The sequence below is a fragment of the Gracilinanus agilis genome, chromosome X, assembly GCF_016433145.1.
Source record: "Gracilinanus agilis isolate LMUSP501 chromosome X, AgileGrace, whole genome shotgun sequence".
Lineage (NCBI taxonomy): Eukaryota > Metazoa > Chordata > Mammalia > Didelphimorphia > Didelphidae > Gracilinanus > Gracilinanus agilis.
Genome location: NC_058136.1, coordinates 38,154,774 through 38,174,688, shown reverse-complemented (window position 1 = coordinate 38,174,688; position 19,915 = coordinate 38,154,774). Strand labels below are relative to the sequence as shown.

Below are 19,915 nucleotides of genomic sequence, written 5' to 3'. Positions count from 1 at the left end.
TATTAGATCTAGTCTAGCTCCAAATCTGCCTCAGAACACAATATCAAAATTCATTTATCACCATTATTTACATTTGGTATAATAAAGCTTTTAGATGGGCAGCTTTCTTTTAAGATTTTTTTTTTTTGGGATTTTTTTTTTCAAGGAGCAAATATCTACCTTCTCTCCCTCCGCCACCTCTAATTGAGAACAAAAGAGAAATGAAATCTCTATTAAAACCATGTAATAAAAAAGAAAAGAAAAATTCTACGTTGGCCATGTCCAAAAATATAGACGTCTCATTCTCCTTTCTGAGTACTTTCTGTCAGAAAGGTGGAGAGCATGTCTGATCATTAGCCCTCTGGAATCATGGCTGTTCAGAGTTCCCGATTCTTTCCAAGTTCTTCATCTTTACCTTATTGTTGCTTTTGTATAAATTGTTCTCAGTATCAGTTCATAAAGCTCTTCCCAGGTCTTTCTGAAACCATCTCCTCATTATTTCTTAGAGCACAATAATACTACATCATATTCATATACCATAGCTTGTTCTACTGTACCCCAATTTGTGCACAGCTCCTCAAATTCTTCCTTCTTTGGCTTTTCAACGAGAGCTAGAAATATTTTTGTGCCTTCTTAGATTTTTTGTCTAGTACTAATCCTTATCCTCCTTTCCCCATTCTCCCTTTCCTTCCTATTTTCCCATTGAATGATATGTTTCTCTAACCAGTTCTTTGTGTGTGTATGTCTGTCTCTGTCTTTCTATGCCTTTGTATATGTATATGTATTTTACTGTCCTTTCACTAGTTCAAATGAGAGCGATGTTGCAGATATGAGCAGTTCCCCCACCTCCTCTTCATCTTTATAAGAGTTCATTTTCTTGAAACCTTCTTTTCCCCTCCCCCTACTCCCCAAGCATATTCCTCTTTCTCTTTCTTTCCAGTCTTCTCTTAAGATCATGAAGACAGTGGAGCCACTTGTCTAATTAAACTCTCTCTCTGACTCCTGATAATGGTAGGATGTAGAGGGGACACGTGTATCATCTCCTCATATTTGAATGTAGATAGTTTATCCTTGTTTAGTCCCTCATGATTATTCATTCATATTTACCATTTTTTCTCTATTCTTGAGCTTGAAACTCACAATTTCTACATTGTTTTGGTCTTTTCATCCAGAATGCTGGGAAGTTTTCAGTTTCATTAAAGGTCTGTTTTTTCCCCCATAAAATTTTGCTATTTTGTTAGGTAAATTATTCTTGACTACAACCCTCTTATCTTTTACCTCTAAAATATTTGTATTCCAAATTCTCCCCTACTTCATAGGGGTGGCTGCTGAATTCTGTGTGGTCCTACACTCTTGTTTCTCTGATCTGGAAACTCTGGATCTGGGCTTTAATGTTCCTTGGAGGTGTTCTTGGAAGTTTTCATTTTGGAGTTTCTCACAATAGGTGACAGATGGATACTTTTTTCATTTGCCCTCTAGTTCTAAGAGCTCTGGACAGTTTTATGATTTCTTTGAAATAGGACGTCTGAGCTCTTTTTGGTCATGGCTTCCAGGTATACAGTGACTTGTATTTTTTTCTCCTTGGTGTTTTCCAGATCAGTTGTCTTCACATAGAGATATTTTACATTGTCATCTAATTTCTAGACCTTTGACTTAGTTTTAATATTTCTTATCTCATGTAAATCATTCTTCTAATTTTTAGAAACTTTGTTGCCTGTAGGGTTTATATAAACTCCTTTGCCGAAGCAGTCATTGTTCCTTTTCCAGTGCTTTCTTTAATATAGCTTTCCCTACTTTTTCCTCATAACAGTCTTATTTCATTTATATTTAGCTGTTATTATTTGTGTTTGTTTGTTTTTTTACACCCTCACTTTCCTTCCTGGAGTCAATACTGTGCTCCAAGGCAGAAGAGTGGTAAGGGTTAGGCAGTGGGGGGTCAAGTGACTTGCCGAGGGTCACACAGCTGGGACGTGTCTGGGACCAGATTTGAACCTAGGACCTCCTGTCTCTAGGCCTGGCTCTCAATCCACTGAGCCACCCAGCTGCCTCCTATTTAATTGTTTTTATCATTGGTAATTTTTTTTTAACCCTTAACTTCTGTGTATTGACTTATAGGTGGAGGATTGGTAAGGGTAGGCAATGGGGGTCAAGTGACTTGCCCAGGGTCACACAGCTGGGAAGTGTCTGAGGCTGGATTTGAACCTAGGACCTCCCGTCTCTAGGCCTGGCTCTCAATCCGCTGAGCTACCCAGCTGCCCACTATTTAATTGTTTTTAAACAAATGTAAACTTTTTATTTTTATTATTTTATTTTATTTAATTAATTAATCTAGACTATTTTTCCATGGTTACATGTTTCATCTTATTTCCCTCCCCTCTTCTTTCCTCCCAGAGCCCATGAGCAATTCTACTAGGTTTTACATGTGTCATTGATCAAGACCTATTTCCATATTATTAATATTTGCACTAGGGTGATCACTTAGAGCAGTGATGGGCAAACTATGACCTGGATCTGGTCCGCGGGGAATAGTTTGCCCATCATTGGATTAGAGTCTGCATCCCCAATCATCATATCCCCATCGACCCATGTGATCAAACAGTTGTTTTTCTTCTGTGTGTAAACTCTTTTTAAAGGAATTCTTTGGACTGCTAGCTGGTGTGGTGTATAGAGTACTAGGCCTGGAATCAGGAAGATTTGAGTTCCTATTTGGCCTGTGACCCTGGACAAGCCATTCTTTGCCTCTGTTTTCTTACATGGGGATAGTAATAACACATACCTCACAGGCTTATTGTGAAAACCAAATTAGATTTTAATTGTAAAGTGCTTAGCTAGTACCTGGTATGTAGTAGTTGTTATGTAAATGCTAGCTATTATTATTATTGTTGTTGTTGCTGCTGTTGTTGTTATCATTATCATTATTACCTACTAGTAAACTCTTGCTTCATGTCTTCCAACAATTCTGATTGGACTTGTGTCCAGGGTGTGTTTTTTCTTCTAGGCTTTGCTTGTAGTTATTTTAAAGCCATTCTCTTCTGAGTTTATGTCTTGAGCATCCCTCTTACCATAATACATTTTTATAGTGAGATTCTTTTTTTGTTTGATTATTCTTCCTGCCTTCCTGTTTTATGTTAGGGCTGGTCTCTGAAGGGCAAGGCTGGTCTGACTTTGATGCTTCTTTCTCAATGGTGCTGAGTGTTGTGTTATCCCATGCTGCCCAAGTGATATAATATAGGCCAAAGCCTGAATGTTGTCTTCCTGTTCTAATTTCTGTAACTTGCCAACCTAAGTTTTGATCTGAGCCATACAGCTATGACCTTGCTCCTGGTTTAAAGCAGCTAGGTAAGTTTGGATAGATAGACTGTTTCTGGATTCAGTCATCATCAGTCAACTAGATGGTCCTGCGGTTAGGAGTGACAGAGCTGTGGACTCCCTTTTTTTGTTCTGGTCTCCCTGCTCTGGTCATTTCACCATAGACTTCAGAATGTGCTGACAACTAGTGTTCAGGATTCAGCCTCAGCAACATAATTGCTACCTTCCCTGGACTACCACCTCTAGGCGCAGTTCCCCTCATAGAGACATGGATCTCTAGCCTAGCTTCAAGCTTTGAGTGACAGAGTTGCCAGTTAGCATCTGTTCTTATTACCTACACAAAGACTGCCCCTTCTGTGCAGGATCTGGGACCCCTTTTCTCCCTAATACACAACTGTAAGCCCTTGTTCATTTCCCATGCTGGAAGGCTCCACTGAATACTCCTGGCTAAAGCCTGTGCATACACCTCTCTGTATGCCTCTGCTATCCCAAGCTGGGAAAATGATTTACTTGGAGATTTTTTTCCCCTTGAATTTCCTAGCCAGAACTCCTTCAGTGTGGTGCATTGTTTAGATCTTTGTAGAAGAGTTGTGAGAGATTTGGGCAAAATTGCTTCCTTCTACTCTGCTATCTTGCCCAGTCCATCTTTCCTTATGTTTTATACATTTAAAAAGTACTTTCCTGCGGGCAGCTGGGTGGCTTAGTGGATTGAGAGCCAGACCTAGAGACGGGAGGTCCTAGGTTCAAATCTGGCCTCACACACTTTGCAGCTGTGTGACCCTGGGCAAGTCACTTGACCCCCATTGCCTAGCCCTTACCACTCTTCTGCCTTGGAGCCAATACACAGTATTGAACACGGAAGGTAAGGGTTTAAGAAAAAGTACTTTCCTATAGATTTTTATTCCAATTCATGACTATATTGACAGATTTACAGATTTTTGTAATTCTTTTTGCCCAAGTAAAGGCTAGTCTAAAGAATTCATAGGTATTGATCCATTTATGCTATTACCCCCAAAATGGGTGATTGAAAATGAATCCACTGATAATTCCACTAGGTGACACAATGGATAGCTTTGGATTTAAGAGTCAAGATGATCAAAACTCAAATCCTGCCTTAAGACGCTTAGTGTATACCTCTAGACATGTCACTTACTTAAGCTCTCAGCCTCAGTTTCTTCATCTGTCAAAATAGTTAATAAAATGAGCCCTATTTCACAGGATTATTGTGATAATCAATTGAGATTGTGTGTGTGTGTGTGTGTGTGTGTGCGCGCGCGCGTGTGCGTGTGCGTGTGTGTATAAATGCCTCATAAACTTTAAGGTGCCATGTAAATGCTAGTTATTGTTATTTCATTTATTACTAGAATCTGTTAAAAATTCAACAATATTTGGGAATGTGTCTAAATGATCTCATACTAAAAATATTTTTGTTCTACATTGCAAACCTAGAGCACATCTTCTTATGATTGAATATTCTTGGTTTTAGTCCAAAAGGAAAACGGAAACAACTGAAGACCAATTCTCCAACCGACCAAAATACCTCACTGCCTTTGACCCGGACTAGCTCTTCTGTCTCATCTCATGGTAAAAATGCTCATTTGTTTTCCAACTCTCTTGAAAAAGTGTGACCTAGGAGGTTCTAGCCCTGACTGTAGTCCAATAACCCGTGTTCCTATCCTTTGAAGAGCTGTCTATTACTTATCATCTGTCTAGGTGAATTAGTGTCCTCTGTTGTAAAACGAGGGTTGGCCTCTACAGCCCCAAACAGCTAGGGATTTAACTGCTGAGCCCCATTGACCTCAAGAAATGAAAATTTTTGACTCGATCCTATTGCCATCTGAGAAGCTTACAGACTTCATTATTTAAACTCTCCCACTAGATATTTGTTATTGTTGTCATATATAGTTTGGACTAATTTTGAAACATGAGAAAGTGGTGTTTTATTGTGGGGGAGTGGGTGCAACTCATTTGATGCATTCATTTCCATTAATGTTATTGACCAAGATCTCTGTGAGTACATTGATGTTGAATATAATTGTAATCAAATTTGGAACTGCCATTTTAAATTCAAAAATAGCAGGAACAGCTGAGTCATTTTTTTTTTAAACCCTTACTTTCCATCTTAGCATCAATACTGTTCCAAGGCAGAAAAAGCTGTAAGGACTAGGCAGTGGAGGTTAAGTGACTTGCCCAGGGTCACACAGCTAGAAAGTGTCTGAGACCAGATGTGAGTCATTTTTTTCAGGTCCTAAATAGGGATCTGATCATTTAATGCTGTTGTCTCCCTAACAGTGCATTCTTTTGAAATTGAAGTTTCAGAACCTGGTGACGATCCAGTTAGATATGCAGTTAACGAAGCCATTGAGGGACAAAGTTCGTCTTCGAGTTCAAATGTCCAAAGCCAAAATGGAAATAATACTGATTCGAGGAAAAGTACATCGTCCCGGGGTAAAGTTACACCAGCTGAAAAAGGTAGGATATAAATAATTGCAGCATTTCTTCTTTAAATTGGTGTCTTTCCAAGAAGCTAAGGATAGAGCACCAGGCCCAGAGTCAGGAGGTCTTAAGTTCAAAACTGGCCCCAGACACCAAAACCAGCCTTTTTTCTATCCTCTTAAGTCTGCCCCTTCTCTTGCTTTCTTAATTTCTTTTTGTGTTACCATTTTTTACCAGATCTCCCATATCTATAACCTCAGAGTTTTCTTTGGCTCTTCCTCCATCATTTATATTCATATATTAGTTTGTTTTGGGGGGAGTTGTTTGTTTTTGTTTTTAATAAATTTTTACTGATAACTTTTATTTTTCCATTGCCTACATCTCTCCCAGCATCTCCTCCTCATCCTGGATAGCCATACTATGTAACAATGAATTGTTTTTAGTGGGGGGAAAAAACGAGGAAGCAGAGGGGGAAAAAATCAAAACCACTCATTACACTCTTCTGTACAACTGTAATAGCCTTCTAATAGGAGTTATTTTATCTCTGCTTTCTTCCTTTCTTCCTATGGATGGCACAATAATCTTACTTAGATAAAACTGATTATATTGATCTGCTAAAAAAACCTTATGTGGCTCCCTGTTGCCTACTGAGTATAAAAATCAAATGTCTTTGCTTAGCATTTAAAGCCCCAGTGTCATTCTTTTTCTAGGCTTACATGATTCGGTTTTTCTCTAGTATGTATTGTAACCACACCAGAGTTCTCTTCACCGTCTAGACATACACCGTATTGTCTCCTTCCATCCTTTGCTCACGCTCATCTTCCTCTTTTAAAATTCTTACCCATTCTCCAAAAGCCAACTCAAACACTATATTCTACACTAAGGCTTCACCGACCTTTAGTAACTAATGACTGTCCCTACTAGACTGCTCATCAGAATTCATTTAGTTTTATATGTTGTGGTTTTCATTATCTGCTCTTAAGATCGTTACTACTAAGCTCTTTTAAGATCCAGGAGGGCAAGGACTGTGTTTCACCTAAACGTTCTCAGCAGCTTGCATGATGTTCACCATACAGCAAGTGCTTCATAAATTTTGTTTAGGAGTGACTTGACTGGGAGCCAGTGGTCAGGAATTATTTTCTAACAAATTATGATTTGAAAAGAGAACTTAAGAGGAGTTAAAATTATTCCAAATAAGTAGAAAAATTATCAAATGAGGAAGTCCATCACTGAGACCAATAAGATTAGAATTGTTGGGGAATAATATGTCAGGAGACTTCATGGAGGAAAACATTATTGTGATGTTTAAATGAATAGATTTTACATAAGTTTATGGTCAAAATTAAATAGCTTAAGGTTAAGAGAGGGGAACGTTCACAGATTTTCAATTCAGAACCTATTACCACTACTACTTTTCTTTTTATTTGAAGTCATCGAATATAGCTTGTACTCCCACCCCTAAGTTAATTACCTGAAAGTCTCTTTCTGTTGATATGCTGTTAATCAGAGATGGAAAATATCATAAAATTGTGCTGAATGGGCCCACTGCAAGTTTAGTTTGCATAATGAATCTTGGCCGGGTCCTCACTGCAGCAAGGCAATCTTTTTTTACACCTCCCTAACTGACTCACTATTCTACTCGCGCTGCAATTTTTCCAAAAATCTTTACCCCTTCTGTAGTCATTCTCATGACTCATGACATTCTCATACTTCTGGAAAAAAAAGAGGCCATTTACCAGTTCTTTGCCCTTCCTCTTTATCTCAGCTCCCTCAGATGCCTCCCTCCCTCCACTCTCTTTCTTCACCCTATCTCATATGAAGTGGCCTTTCCCTTTGCCAAGGCAAAGTCCTCCAAATGCACCCTCAATCCCATTTCATCTAGTCTTCTTCCAGCATGTTGCACCCTCTGTTGTTACCACTCTCCCCAGTTGTTAATCACTCTCTGGATATTGACTGCTTCACTGCTGCCTACACACATGCTCATGTCTCCCTCCTCCTTAAAATGTGCTCACTTCATCCCATTTCCCCTTCCCCCTCCCCAGCTTTCATCATATTTTTCTCCTCCCATTCATAACTAAACTTTATAAAAATCCATCTAAAATTGGTTCCTTCACTTTCTCTCTTACTCTCTTCTGAACTCTCCAGTGTGGCTTCCAGTTTCATCATTCATCTGTAGTTATGCTGAGGATCTCTTATATGCCAATCTAATGGCCTTTTCTCCATCCTCATCTGTTTTGATCTCTCTGTAGCCATTGAAACTATTGGTTATTCCCTTCTCCTGTATAGTCTCTCTAGCATATCTTCATGATGTTGAGTTAGTCTATGCTGGTTCTTCTACCTCTCTAATAGCTCTTCTCAGTCTCTATTCCTTGATTCTCATCCATGTCATTTATGTTGTCCCCGGATATCCTCCTTTCTGGACTTTTTTCCTCTTCCTCCTCTTTCTTACTTGTTGATCTCATCAGTTCTCATGGGTTCAACTCCTATTTCTTTGCTGATGGTTCTCCAGTCTACATCTCCAGCTCTAATCTCTCTCCTCATTTACAGTCTACCATTTCTAGTTGTCTTTTGGACGTCTCTGACTAAATATCCCATTGACGTCTTTAACTCAACATGTACAAGATTGAACTAATTTTCTTTATCTCCAAACACTTAGCAAGAACACCGCCATTCTGCTAGTCACCCAAACTCTCAACCTCACTTTTTACCTGACTTTCATTCACCTCACACATTCATATGCCTTCTGACGTTATCATCACCCTGCAGCAGACCTTATCGCCTCATGCCTGGACTGTTATAGTAGCCTACTTTTGGGGCTGCCTGCTACAAGTCTCTCTCCGCTCCAGGCTCTCCTTTGCTCAGATGCCCAAGTGTTCTTCCTGAAGCATAAATCTGACCACCTCAGCTCCTGTATTCAGTAAACCCTAGTGGCTCCGTGTTCCCTCTAGGATCAAATTTAAAATTTTATTTGTCTTTTAAAGCTCCTCACCTCCTAGCTCCTTCCGACCTTTCTAGTTTTGATATATATGTACTCTTTGATCTAGTAGTGCTGGTCTTTTTGTTTCCACATAACACTATCTTTTTTGTTTGTTTTGTTTTTAAATTTTAAACCCTAACCTTTTGTCTTAGATTTGCTACTAATAATTGATTCCAAGGAAGAAGAGCAGTAAAGGTGAGGCAGCTGGGGTTAAGTGACTTACCCAGGGAGACACAGCTAGAAAGTATCTGGGGCCAGATTTAAACTCAGGACCTCTTCTATCCAGGCCTGGCTCTCTATCCATTGGGCCACCTAGCTGCCCCTAATACTCCATCTCTTGATTCTGCACCTTTTCACTGGCTGTCCTGTAATCTTCCTTCCCTTCATTTCCAAGTTTCAGTGACTGTCTTTATGACTCTACTCAAATCCTCCCTTCTTCAAGAGGCCTTTTCCCATTCTCTCCAATTTACCTTCTCTGTATCTCGTATGTGCTTAGTTTGTTGCCTATTTTATTTCCCATTAAAATGTGAGTCCCTGCAAGGCAGGGACTTTGCTTTTCCCCTCATTCATAGCCCCAGAATTTGGTGCAGTGTCTACCACATAGTGTAAGCACTCGATAAGGGTTTATTGATAGACTGATTTATGATAGTCTTTGACTTTGCTTCTTTCATTCAGACTGCCTTCATTAAACAGAAAGCAGTCTGGTACATTTTGCAGGGAGATAATTAGCACAGTATCCCTAGCTTAGTATAGTTTAGAGTTGATTAGAAGGAGTAGAAAAGAGTGGTGTTAGGATTCTACCTTGTGGGACTGGTAAAAAGCAAGATTTCTGGCTGGGATCAGAAATACTGTGGCATGAGCTCTGAACAAGAATATCACAGAAAACCTCCTACAAAGTGCGCCCGCACCACCACGTACAACCCAAAGGCCAAAAGAACCCTCCCTTTTGGTGTTAGCGAAGACTAGCTGGTATGCTTTTTAACCTTTCAGGAAATAGTAGTTTTGTTTCATGCACAGACTTTAAATTAAGGGATGATGAGATAGTTTATCTACTTCAGTAGGCCCTTTGTAAATGGAAATTTAGTCTTTAAAGGACTTTTATAAGAGAATTGTTCAAAGACCATATATTTTCTCTTGGTTATAAAAATAAGACATGAATCAAATAGATCTAATCACTTTAAGATATGTGAGCTTCTTTGTATACGTGATCTCTGTTTAGGTCAGTTTTAAACCTTAATTAATTTTAATCTTAACAAACTCAGTCTTAACTTTTAAAAGTCATCCTTTCTATTTTAGATCAGTTCCTTGATGAGCCTCTTACAAATGGGAATGGAAACGGAAAAGAGCACCGGAAAGGAGTCAAAAGAAAATTACTTACTATATCAGATGACGAAAGCCTCGATGAAGGAGAGAAAAAAGGTACAAAAGAAAAACCATGTTTGTCTTCATCAGAGAGTGGGGAGTCTAGTTCAAGTTCTGAAAGTTCATGTTGCTCTGATTCAGACTCTGATTCAAGTTCCAGAACAGACCGTGATTATGTAGAGGGAGACCATGACTACAGCAAAGTCATTCACACTAGACCTAAAAGGAAGATCAGGAAGGACCTCGCTGGTGGAAAAAGACCTTGGAAGACCAGAGGAGCTGGCGGAAGAGGCAGATGGGGCAGATGGGGCAGATGGAGCCGAGGAGGAAGAGGGAGAGGAAGCCGAGGTCGTGGGAGTAGAGGAAGAGGGAATGGAACGAGAGGAAGAGGGAGAGGGAGAGGAGGACGAGGAACATCTAGAGGAAGCTCACGAGCCAAGCGTGCCCGCCTTGCAGATGAGGAATTCGACAGCATGTTTGCAGGTCGTTTCAGTAGACTGCCCCGAATTAAGACAAGAAACCAAGGCAGGAGAACAGTTTTGTATAATGATGATTCTGACAATGACAGCTTTGTTCCCACTGAAGATCCATTGAATCTTGGTACATCCAGATCAGGCAGAGTACGTAAGATGACCGAGAAGGCCCGGGTTAGTCATCTCATGGGATGGAATTATTAACACCTGGACATTTTTAAAAGCATTTTTAAAAATCAGATCCCAATGGCCTTCTATTACAGGGAACTTACCAGGCAAATCTACCGAGCAAATTGTGTGGGGACTTTCTGCTTCCTTCCAGTGGTGCTTTTTCATTATGCCAGTATATGTTTGTTTCGAGACTTGAGCTCTCCACACTTCAATTTTCCCTGCAAGCCTTACTCATTAGGCCTTAAATTAAAGAAATTCTGCTCCCCCCACACTACATATTTACTATGTTAAAGGAGCTTCCAGCTTCTTGACAGTAGCATGACATTTTTATCACAAAAAGGAAATCGCCCTTTTTTTGGTTTTGTATTATAGAAATTACAGCACCTTCTTACAGAGTTTTTATATAGTTTTTTTTTTTGCCATTTTGATTCCTATACACAGTAATAATAACTTTTGCACAATACACCAATCCTAAAGGCAGCTATAAAATGTTTACAGTTTCTATATTGTAAGAAGGATCTGGATTATTTTAATCATCCCAGGCCAAACTTTCACAAATTGTACTGAGCTGAAGTATATTTATACAACAGGTTTTTTGGGGGGTGGGGGGAGGGGACCTGAGCAAGAAAGTGGGGAGCTGGGGTTCTCTTGATATGCTTTTCATTGGTTCTTCATGTTAAAAGGTGAGAAAAGGGTTGGTGCCTTGTAAATATGTAGCAAACCTTTGCTGTGGTGTGTCCTGATGTGTGCATTAACTTTATTAAAAAAAAAAAACAATACTTGAGAAGTATCAAAATCTAGACAAAAGGTGCCAAATGCAAAAGTTACTTGCATCTATTTTCTTTTTCTTATATTTTACTGCATTATTAGACATTGCGCAGCTAAAGGTTAATGTCTGAAAAATTCCTCATCCGCACAGAGTGAGTTCTCTGAATACAGTAGCTCAGCTACCTCTCATAATCTACAACTACTGGAATCCTAAAGGAAATAGATGCAGTTCTGCATTACTAAGAAGAATTTAGAATTAGCTAATCATTAGAAATGCTTCGCTCACAAATGAGAAGCCAAATGGTTGTTTATAATCTTATTGGCTCTGATTTTAATAGCAGTAATTGTCAAAATTCCGCAAGCCTTGTGTACGCTACCTTAGCTTGTATTAGAACATGTTTGTGTAAGTAGTATATTGGGCTGTTGTTTCTATGTCTCTGCTACTACTTACTTTTTAACAGATGTGGGTTGTTTGCTTTTTATTCAAATCTTGAAACTTAACATCTAGTTTGCGCTGTGATGTCCTAGCTGGCTAATATTTGCAGTCAACTTTTGTAGGTTCTGTTCATACTATTAAAAAAGGGCTCTTCTGTTACAGTCTTTTGGAAAAGAATCTTGTTGCACTTGTATGCTGATGTTTTGAATGATAACTTTCTGGGGCCAGGGGAAAGACTTGAAAACTCTTGTTCTCATGATTACAGCAATAGAATATATATGGTGCCATAAGAAAGTTTGGGTTAAAAGACTTTGCTTTATTTCTTGAATTTGAGACATTACATATTCATTGAATAGCAGGTGTTTAGCTCTTGTGATGGAGTGTAGATCATTTCTCACTCAACAGTCCCAGATTTGTTGGACTTTGCCACTAATTATAGGATCAGCCTTAGAACAGCTGATTCCTAATTCACACTCAGCCATCCTAAATTACTGCTTAAGCTAACTACAAGTCCGTGCTTTCGGATGATATAATTTTTGGTAATTCCATCAAGAGCAAAGAAAGGGTTTTAGACACACACACACACACACACACACACACACACACACACACACACACACACACACACACAAATTTGGGACAAATGATCTGGAGGAGGGTATCTTGGACTGACATCATTGAGCCATTTTCATTTCGTCATACAAATGGTGGATGGGCTTAACAAAAGTGTTATTGTGAAATGTTAATGGCACTGACTTAGCTTCTTGGTACAGAAAATATCACTGATAACTTTTCGTTGTAGTCTTTTTCCTCACTAAGCCCAAACTTCATTCTAGGTACAATTTCACTGCCACATTTTAATCATGCTATAAATTCAAGCATCAGTTTGCTATCTTAGTCTCCATGTTGATTTTTGCCTATGTGCATCATTTCAGTTACTCTTTTGTGTACTTAGAAGAGCTTCTGTTTGTATTTTCTTGGACCCTACTCTGAGCAGTGCAACATGGATACTTCAGTTAGTATGCACACTCCAATATGTACCATCATAGATTCTTAGCATAAACTCCTTTTTGACATTCCTCTATTAAAATATAGTAAACGAATTGCCATTTATGTAATCTTAACTAGCTTAAGCATTATTTATTTATTTGAAAAAGAGAAATCACATTTATTCCCCAAGTCATTCTTCTGGGTGTAAGATCATTTGAGTAAGGTTAACTGTGTATTTCTTTGAAGAGTTTATTTTATGTCTCTTGAAATACTGTGAAGCTAATAGTGAAGCAGCATTTGGCTCTAGTGCGAGTCTTAATCTTCTGGGTTAGCATTTTAAGAACAAGACAACAGGTTGTGCTAGAGCAGTGCAGTCCTCATTGACTGCAAAACATCCATTTGCATGCAGACTTTTTATATGCATGAAAATAGCCTAAGTTTGTATGAGTCTTTTTATTTTTTTGGTCCTCTGAACTCTTTTTCCAATTTAGACATCATTTTTTAGAAAGCCTCCTCCTTTCGACGCCATGTAGATTTTAAAACTTTCATTAGATATTTTCTTGTTCCCATTTCCTCAGAGGTCATTTGTTTAAGCAAGACCTTGGCTGGGTCCTAGGAAAAGTAGAGCAGGAAGTTAATTGGGAGACTCTGGGGAGGGGGGAATATCATATTTTTCATTGCTAGGAGAGACCACTGATTTTTAGGTCTATAAAAGTATTTATGTACACATATCATGAACTTGGTCAGCATATGATAGGCTGCTTTTTAATGCTTAGTGAAGCTGTTAGCAAGCCTATAGTGTTTCATCATATTAATGCTTTAAGAGCCTGGCAATGAGTATACTGTGTATATAACAAATTGGTTTGCCTCTTTGCGACTGTGGTGTGTGTTGGGGGTTTATCTTTTCCAGCAATAAGAACTGTCTCTTCGCACCCCACCCCCCAAGCCCCACCAGCCAGCCTGGTGGTTAGCCTCCCCATTTTTGTGCGTATTTGCACTTCTCCCGCATCTTCACATCTTATTTTAGACGGAAAAAAAAGATTTCTTTATTCCCCAATCATCCAATTCTTGCTTCTATAATGCTCCTCCTGATTTACCTTCAATTGTTCCAGTTTACGTATGTATCCATATGCCTCTCCTGAATCTTAATTTACTGTCTTTTTTATTTCCCTCTTTCCTTCTCTGAAGATCAGTTAGTTTTATGTCACTGCTCCTGTCCCCTCTGGAAATCTAGGCTAACTGAATATGATTCATGTACAACTGTGAGGTCTCAAGCAAAGTATTCAAAATCTGAACTTGCTTTTCCAACCCTCCCCCCAAGCCAATTCAGAATTACTGGATGTGGTTGTTTCTCTTAAACCTTATCCTGCTTCTTCCTTTTTCCTTATCCTTTTAAACATTTTTTCTCTTTAGGGCTAATTTACCATTAGGCATCTTTGGTAACTGTATTGAAAATAGATAATGTGACTATACCTGACATCATAAATTCAGCACTTAGAAGTGCATTATTATGACTTAAATGATAAACAGACAGTACCCAGTTGCTAGTTTTGCATATCCTCCCTGAGAACAAGTTAATGCAATTATATCAACAGGTGCTTATTTCAGACTTTGTGCACAATTTGTAAAACATCTCAAATGAAATAGAATTACATCGGTCATTTTTATTGGGATAGTAAATGGTCACTACCTTATAGTTTTCTGATGCGCGCTCTAATTTTAGAAAAGGTTACATTTTTTATATTTAACATCACTTTTTGAATGTTAATCCAATGATGTTCTTTGACATCCGGCACACTGTTAAAACTGTATGGGAAATAGAATCTTGCAACATCTCTTCAAAGAGGGATTTGTGTATCATTAAGAGATTTCATCCCTATTTTTGCTTTGAAAATAATCTCAGAGGTTTTCCACATCTTTTCACTTTTTATTTGACATGAAAGTGATTTTATTTGTCGCCAACATAAAGATGAAAACATTTTTCCAGGTGCTACGTCTACGCCATACAAGTGGCACTCAGATCTCGGTGATATTTCTACTTTTTAATTAATTCTGTTTTTAATCAATATTTTTTTTCATCTTCTTGGAACTCTCCTGCCCAGTTTCATATTTATTTCCCTTTCTATGCTATAAAACTGCTACCTACATTAGCACAAGTCAGCGGGACTGGCAATTGTGTAAATAGAAATGCTCTGCAGCTTAAGAGTTAAATAAAGTGTGTTTGTTTGCCTAACTATATACTCACTTGTTATTTTAACACTTATCTTAAACCTACGAAAGGAGACCTTTATCAATAAAAGAAGGGGATGATTCATACTTTCTAGAAGGCAAAATTGATTGATAACAGAATCTTTAGAAATCTAGGTTGGGAAATATTTTTACAGTTGTCTATAAACAGACATTAGGTCTAAAGAGGTACTAAAAAATTCTAATCCTTAACCAATAGTGTGTGGTGATGGCAATCAGCAAATGACTTTTTTTTTTTTTTATCCTATATCTTGTCGTTCTATTCCTTTTCCAGCCCCTACATAGCAGTGATCTTCTTCTTTAGGCTCCATGTTTTGAGAAGGGAAATAATTAACCTGAAGTAATGGATCATGATATTGTTTATGGATAAGGGTCTATAAAACAAAAAATCCAGTCAAGAGGGCCAATCTAACATGACTTCTCTTTAGGAAACAATGGTTAAAGGAACACTTTGGAAACTCTTAGTCGCCGCCAGTGATCTTTGAGGGGGGAAAATACTGGACTAGTTTCACTGCCAAAATGCACTCTTGCTACTTTATGCCTTAACTCATGGTTATGAGGAGAGTGGGTAGCAAAGCATGAGAAGATGGCAGGTAACACTGGGAATTTTTTTTTTTTTTTGCAGTAGGTCCACATCAGATAGAGTAGAAAAATGTAATTTCTTGGAGTTTACATTTTTTTAGTTCTTTTCTCTGCCACAGAATGTTTTTAAAATGTTGTTTACCTGAGAGACTTAAGAAGCCTCCTGCTATCAAAGAGAATTCAGGATTCTCTTCAACTGGGAAACAGTTAACTGCTAATGTGCATTGGGTCACTTTTAGTGGTGGTAAATCTGATGTTTACACTTGAAATCTGGGCGGCTCAGTGTGTTAAATGTCAGCCTGCAAAACTTTGGTCTTAAAAACTTTTTAAGTGTTTTAGACCTCAGAAACTGAGATGTGTCTGAGACCCTCCTCCGGCTCACAACAAGATTTTCTAGCTGAGCCACAAAGCCCTGAAATTTTTGATTTATGGCAGAATTGCCTGCAGTCTTAAGCTGTAACATTTTAAGTGGTGCTTTACTAAAATGTGTGGGGAGGGCAAAGGGTGGGAAGTTTGTGGTGTTGGGCGGGATTGGGAGGGATAGAGGGGGGGTGGGGGTGACCATGAGCCAGAAGCTGAAGGAGCTAATACTCTGTCAGCTAATAGGGACTTTTCAGCCTAGTTCCTTCCTTACCTTCTGTGTTTTAGCCATGTACTTCCCTCCCAGTGCTGAGAACGTCACTGGCTTCAAGATTATTTGGCAGGCCAAGGATTGGACTGCATGTTTATGCATTTACTATCTGTTGTACAAAATTCAAGAAATAAACTCTTTTTAAGAAATGTTGGCATCACCCATCTCTTTCTGGCACCCCCAGTGGCCATGTGACAATGGCCTTTGGCTGATTTGATCGGGAGGGTGGAAAAAAAAGTGTTTGGTTTTATTAGGTTTAAAAATTCCCTTTGAAACATTAAAGAAGCATTGTTCAAGTTTCTTCCCTAAGTCTTAAAACATTTTCCTATATTAAGTATTGTTTTCATTAGAAAAAGTAATATATTCTTTGCAACAGTATTGAATTGGAGAAGATCAGTTTGGGGTTGTTTGTTTGGTTTTGTTGGTTTTTTTTTTTGTTGTTTTTGTTTTTGTTTTTGTTTTTTTTTCCAGTTGAGCTCAGAACAAAGTTAAGTACTGTCTAACCTCTTACAATTTTATGTGTTCCTGACAGTTTAAAAGCAGGCCACCAAAAATGCACAAAACCAGATTGAACTAAGACATTTAGTTTGGGTGTTGATTTTCAAGGGATTTTATGCCCATATATTTACAGCCTCAATCTCAGGTCCCTTTAAATAAATATACTTCAGGGATTTTTAATGCCACCCAATGATGGCAGACCAAATGTAATATTTATATGCAATGAGCTGTTAGTGTTTGTATTATAAACATGTAAATCTGTAAATTTGCTGGGGGGGGAGTTCACTTATGTAATTTGAGATGTTATCGTTTTCCAGCTGTGTCTTAATAAAAAAGATAAACTCTTGCGTTGGATTCAATTTTTGTATTGCCTCTTAACTGGGAAAGATAATCATCCAAAATGATCAAGTGAAATCTTTGAACGATAGTCCCCCATTCACTACCCCATTTAATTGAATGCTAAGTTGAATTTACTTCCTGAAATTTCTGAACCTTTTGTCTTCTCATTTTCAGGATATAAACTAACTTGTAAATGCTGTGTTGTCAACTTATCATCTTCGAGGTCTTCAAGTTTTTAGAAAGCTGTTCTATGCCTGTGAAATTATGGCATTTGTGCTCAGTAAATGGCACTCTTACTCATAGGTAAAGTTAATTTTTTAAAAAGCTAAGTTTGGTACCGAAGTTTAAAGTGAAAAAAAAAAAAGGGGCTGAGCTGGGAACAATGGGTAGAAGTCAGAGAGGCAGACTGAGGTTTGACAGGCAGGTGGAAAAGCTTTGTAAAAGCTATCTGCAAAAAAGGGGGGAAAAAAGAATGCAAAAGGACCAAAAAAATCCAGTTGAGGAGGCAATGAGAACCTCCCTTACTGGAGATCTTGAGAAAGACAGCCAGATTCAATGGTCATTTGTTTGCTGTGTAGTAGAGGGGGTTTCTTGATCAATTATGGGTTGGACTAGACCAGTGGCTCCCAAACTTTTTGGCCTATCGCCCCCTTTTCAGAAAAGAAATATTACTTAGCGCCCCTGGAAATTAATTTTTTAAATAATTTTAATAGCAATTAATAGGAATGATATATGTATTAATGTTTCTACCTTTTTTGTAAAATGTAGTAAAGAAAGGTGTAAATTAGAAACATTGGACTTTGAAATTATGAAACTATTTATTGAACTCAGAATAGAATGTAATACAAAAAAATGTTAAAACCTGTGGCCATCACCACTCCCCTGGATCACCGCAGCACCCACCAGGGGGTGGTGGCGCCCACTTTGGGAATCACTGGACTAGACCCTCCAAACCCTAGTTTCTGGGCTACTTCCTGGCTTTATGCCAACTATTGCATCATTATTTTCATGATGTCCTGGGAAGCAAAAACAAAACTGGGTATTAGTGCTTGGTCATGTGTCCACTTTGGTCATTTGCTTCAGTTATGGCAACCAACAAAATGACTTGATCAGCAATACGAAAGTGATCAAGGATCAAAGCAGGAAGAAAGGAGCCTTTTTCTCCCGCCCTTGTGGAGCAAATGTGTTTGGGAACTAGGGTGTTAATAAGTTAGAATATTTCATTTGGATGGGATAGAAGTAAACACTTGAGTGCTGTGCCAGTGATACACAAGCTCTGACAGGTCCTTCCCGCCTGGAAAGACTGATTATTATAACAAGCTTGTGTCTTCTGAACACCATTATACCCCTGCTTGGAGAGGCTCACCAGTAGAAGGGCTTGGACCCCAGACACTCAGGAAAATCATCCAATAGGTTGCAGAGGAATTAATGGGCCACATTAGTGGGTTGGTACATGGGCAGATAACCAGTAAGTTCCCTTCCATCTGGAAAATGCAGTGATTTTGCATGCCTGTGTTGATTGACATCACAGGTCTCTGAAGTAGTCTGCTGAAGCTCCCCAGAAGGCAGGGTTCACAAATGGTCTCTTTCCTAGATGGTTACCAGCATGTGTGTTAGCACAAGCTGGGAACTTTGAGCAAGAATGCTCAGAAGGCTACACTAGGGGACCTCAATTAGGTCAGATTTTCCCAAGTAAAGGCAGAGGACGACCAAATGCTTTATGACAAAAATGCTGGGCTGAGTCAAGATTTAAGACACGGACCCTACTCCCATGAAGCTCCGGGTTTGATAGTCTATGTGGAAACACACAATACGGGTATGGTCAGTAAGTAAGAGGTCTGCGGTACGGTATTATGGCCAAAGAAGGTGATAGGTACGAAGCCTTCATAGATAGAGCAGGTGGTGTTTCAGTTAAGTCAAATGGGTTGAATTCTGATAGAAAGGAGAGGATGCTGGGAAGGAAATAAGCATTTATATAGCACCTATGATGAATCAGACAACATACTAAGTGGTGCTTTTTTGCAAATAGCTCATTTAATCCTTCCAACAGCCCTCACAGACTAGTGATGCCCATTTTACAGTTGAGGAAGCTGAGGTAATCAGTAGGAAGGAATTGTCTTACCTTCAAGGATCACACTGTGCTTTCGATAACTTCTTTCTCAGAGGCCAGATGTGATCTAAGTTCCCTGCTTCTATAAAGAAATGTCTTCTATCTTCACGTGAGCTTGAACTACAGTTGAAAATAGTTATGATTCTCTGGATTTCATGTTGAGTTATCCAAGATATTCATGAATAGTAAGTAGTTTAATAAAGTCCACTGGATATTCAGCCTGTTTTCTCATAAAGGAATTATTTTAATCAGCACATTGCTAAAAGTCATTTTCATTTAGTAGTTAAAGCATTTCGAAAAGCACTTCATCCTCTTCTTATTTGGGAAACACCATTCATGATCAAATCAATGCTGGCGTTTTTGCTGGACACTGTCAATCTGTTTCCCTAGTATCTGGTAACTCTGGACCAGAGCACCCCCTTATTTATAGTACTTTGAAGTTTATAAAATGCCGCGCACACACACAATATAACTAATTTGATCCTCGCTTCAACCCTGTAAGGTAGATGCTACCTTAATGCTCACTTTATAGATGAGCAAACGTGAAGCCGAGAATTGTGACTTGCCCAGGGTCATACAGCCAGTTAGTGTCTGAAGTAGAATTCAA

At 38.7% G+C, this 19,915-nt stretch overlaps 1 protein-coding gene across 1 annotated transcript in view; it reads left to right on the top strand.

Annotated features, from left to right (window-relative positions):
• The window catches only part of BRWD3 (bromodomain and WD repeat domain containing 3), a 76,305-nt gene extending 65,060 nt beyond the window's left edge, over positions 1 to 11,245 (top strand). Inside the window, exons 32-34 of the mRNA XM_044682535.1 lie at positions 4,775 to 4,872; positions 5,602 to 5,760; positions 9,998 to 11,245. Of these exons, the coding sequence (XP_044538470.1) occupies positions 4,775 to 4,872; positions 5,602 to 5,760; positions 9,998 to 10,740 (1,000 nt within the window). The 3' untranslated portion in view covers positions 10,741 to 11,245. The remainder of the gene's footprint in view (positions 1 to 4,774; positions 4,873 to 5,601; positions 5,761 to 9,997) is intronic.
• The last annotated feature ends 8,670 nt before the right edge of the window (positions 11,246 to 19,915 follow it).